This window comes from Myotis brandtii, unplaced genomic scaffold (genome assembly GCF_000412655.1).
Source record: "Myotis brandtii unplaced genomic scaffold, ASM41265v1 scaffold368, whole genome shotgun sequence".
Classification (NCBI taxonomy): Eukaryota; Metazoa; Chordata; class Mammalia; order Chiroptera; family Vespertilionidae; genus Myotis; species Myotis brandtii.
In genome coordinates, this window is record NW_005364139.1 from 656,544 (window position 1) to 659,433 (window position 2,890).

The window sequence follows — 2,890 nt, forward strand, 5'->3', positions numbered from 1 at the left end:
CTCATGCTCTCATCCCCCTGTTGTCCATGTCCATTGGTTTGGCTTATATGCATGCATACAAGTCCTTTGGTTGATCTCTTCCCCTTACCCCCACCCTCCCCTACTTTCCCTCTGGGGATTAATAGTCTGATTGCTGTTTCTCTGTCTTTGGATCTGTCCCTTGAACATGGATGTTTCTTATCTTCATGACTACTTTATCCTTGTAAATGTAACACATAACCCATTGTTCATTCCCTCTCAATTTATAATCAATGTAGAGAAAAGAAAAGATTACTCCCGTAGGAAAGAAGAACAGAAAAGAGAGAGAATAATAGAACGAGAAAATAAAGCAGGGTCAAAGATTATAAACACAGAGGAAAGAAAATAGAATTGTAGACTCAAGCAACCTCCAAGCTTCTTATAAATAGAATACTTAACATGTAGTCAGGAACAATTATGAGCCTAATAAATGACTTGAGTCATGAAGGAGGCATGGAAAGGAACTGTCCATTTAGGCCAAGCCTAGTGAAACTGAGAACACTATAAAAGTAGGTACAGGGTCTTTCATACATGGCTGCATTTCTCAGAGCAACTCTCTGAGATACGGATGACTGTTCCCATTTTACAGATGAAGAAAATGAAGGGTCAGAGCTTTCAAGTAACTTGATAAAGATCATACAGCTGATAAAGAATTGAACCCAGATTTGAGTCCACGTCTGTCTACCTTGAAAATAGATGTGTGTCCCCTAACTCTTCCAGAGAAGATATGGCAGAAGACAAGCAACTACTTAGGAGGAAGTATATCCTTGAGCCAGACCACTTGGGTTTGAATCCCAGCTCTGCTACTAACTGTGTGACTCGGCCTCTCTGTGCCTCAGTTTTCTTCATCTGCAAAATGGCTTCATAAGTGCCACGAGGATAAATGAGTACATCGGTGTGAAGCACCTAGAACACTAGCTGGCACATAGTAAAGTGCTGTATAAACTTACTATTTCCAGTATGGCATTGCAGCAGCCGTGGGACTATTTCTTATGAGGGTGTTGCCAGGAAGTCCTTACATAGCAGCTTTGTTTACACTCACATGGCCATGTCTTGGTGGAATTTCCCGTGGGGCAAGACCAACCCGGCTGCCATGTTTCTCTTCATCCAGGCTTGGGGGGAGAGGGAGAAGAAGTAAGTGCTGTGGTACCACACTGTCATCAGAAAGAACATGAACAACTCCAGGCACTTGTCCCAAGTGGCCACCCCAAGTCCTTGCTGCTGCAGACCCCAGTATTCTGGAGGTGAAAGCTCCTTGCTCAGGGAACCAGACTAACCTAGAACCCACCTGCCTTCTCTACTATCTGGAAAACAGAACAGGCTTTCTCCAGCCTTTCAATTTTCATTCCTACCTATAGGACACTAATTACTACAGCAGCAACACGAACAGCAGGTAACACATTGGGTGCTAGTATGTGTCAGACACTGTCCTAAGCATTTCACAAGTATTGTTTCGTTTGATTCTCACAACAATCCTTTGAAAAAAAGAAACTATTCTTATTTCAATGTTATAAGTGAAGAAATTCAGCCTGAATCCAGAATCTTTCATCTTAACTATGACGCCGCACTGTCTCCTGTTTGAGAACATGGAGTTATGGGGTGGAAAGTGCCAAAGAAAACAACCCAGCATTTCTCAGCCTGATTCATTCGGCACCCACCTTTTCTCAGCCACAGGCGCATTCCGTGCGAGAACCATTTGCAGCAAGATGTTTGAGATTGTGGATGTGCCACTTCTCAGGTCAGATTCATGTCCTGTGTTGGGGAGGAGGGTGGAGGATGACGCACTTACACACACACACACACACACACACACACACACACACACACACACTTTCAAAAAACAGGGTGTCGCTTAGAATTTGAGTATCTTAGGTAATGGTGCCCCAGAAGGTGGACACTTTAGGAAATACTTGAGGGGGAGGGTAGGATCACGCACACACACACACACACACACACACACACACACACACACACACACTGTGGTAAAAGAAAATACGAGGCACTCGGCAGGGTAGCAGACTGCAACACCTCCAGGCCTGATTAAGGAACGGCAATAAGGAAGGCAGATGGCAGATGCATAGATGCCACGCTATTGCCTTTCAGTTACATAGCGCTTGGGTTGTGTGTGTTTTTTCTCTCTCTCTTCTCGTAAATCTCCCAAATAAAATGGTTTGCTTTCCTCAAGTGAGAAGTGTGAACACGTCTTTTCTTTAAATATCTGTGAATGGCTGTTTTCCCCCCTGCCAGTTTGTCACCATCTGTAACCCTCTCTTTGTGAGATGATCTGATGACAGCAGTTATCTTGGAGAGTAAGAGTGCAGTCTTGGAGCAACATGCGGGAGCCAGTGAGAGTGCGGGCCCTGTGGGTGTTGTATCAGTGCGTGGCGTGTGTTGGGCCGGGAGCCCTGAGCATGTACACACTGTGTGTGAGTGGGCAGTGTGTACCTTCGGTGAGCATCCTGTGTGTGTAGGGCTGTGTATGGGGCCGGGTGCTCGCCTGCGTCCTTTGGATCCATGTGCTCTCTGAGAACATCATGCGGACACCCTGTATGTGGGTCATCGCCTGCGTGCTGCTCTGTGTGTGCGGGCTGAAGAGCGGCTGTGCGCCCTGCCGGGGGAAGATGTTCCTCAATGGAGTATAATTTCTCAAAGGTGTTTAAAGGGGAGGGGGAGGGCCTGCAATCTGGGTAATTGGGCCGAGAAATAGCGGCAGAGTTTGGGCCTGGGTCAGAGGAATGTAAATGACGGGTGGCTGGTGAAAGGATGCTGCGGGGATGGGGAGGGCTGACCCTTAGGAGGCGCGGGTTCCTGCGGTTCAGGAAGGCGGCTGCTCCCGCCTCGGCAGCAGGTTCCCCAGCTCAGCGGGGCGGCC

General features: G+C 47.3%; 1 protein-coding gene across 3 annotated transcripts in view; it reads left to right on the forward strand.

The window, feature by feature from the left end:
* Positions 1-2,890, forward strand: part of ECE2 (endothelin converting enzyme 2) — a 32,300-nt gene that overhangs the window by 16,202 nt on the left and 13,208 nt on the right. Inside the window, exon 1 of one of the 3 annotated variants that reach the window (XM_014544507.1) lies at positions 2,339-2,670. The exons of the other annotated variants lie outside the window; for them this stretch is intronic. Within the exon in view, the coding sequence (XP_014399993.1) occupies positions 2,650-2,670 (21 nt within the window). The 5' untranslated portion in view covers positions 2,339-2,649. Of the gene's footprint in view, positions 1-2,338; positions 2,671-2,890 lie in introns of those variants that run through there. 3 annotated transcript variants of the gene reach the window in all.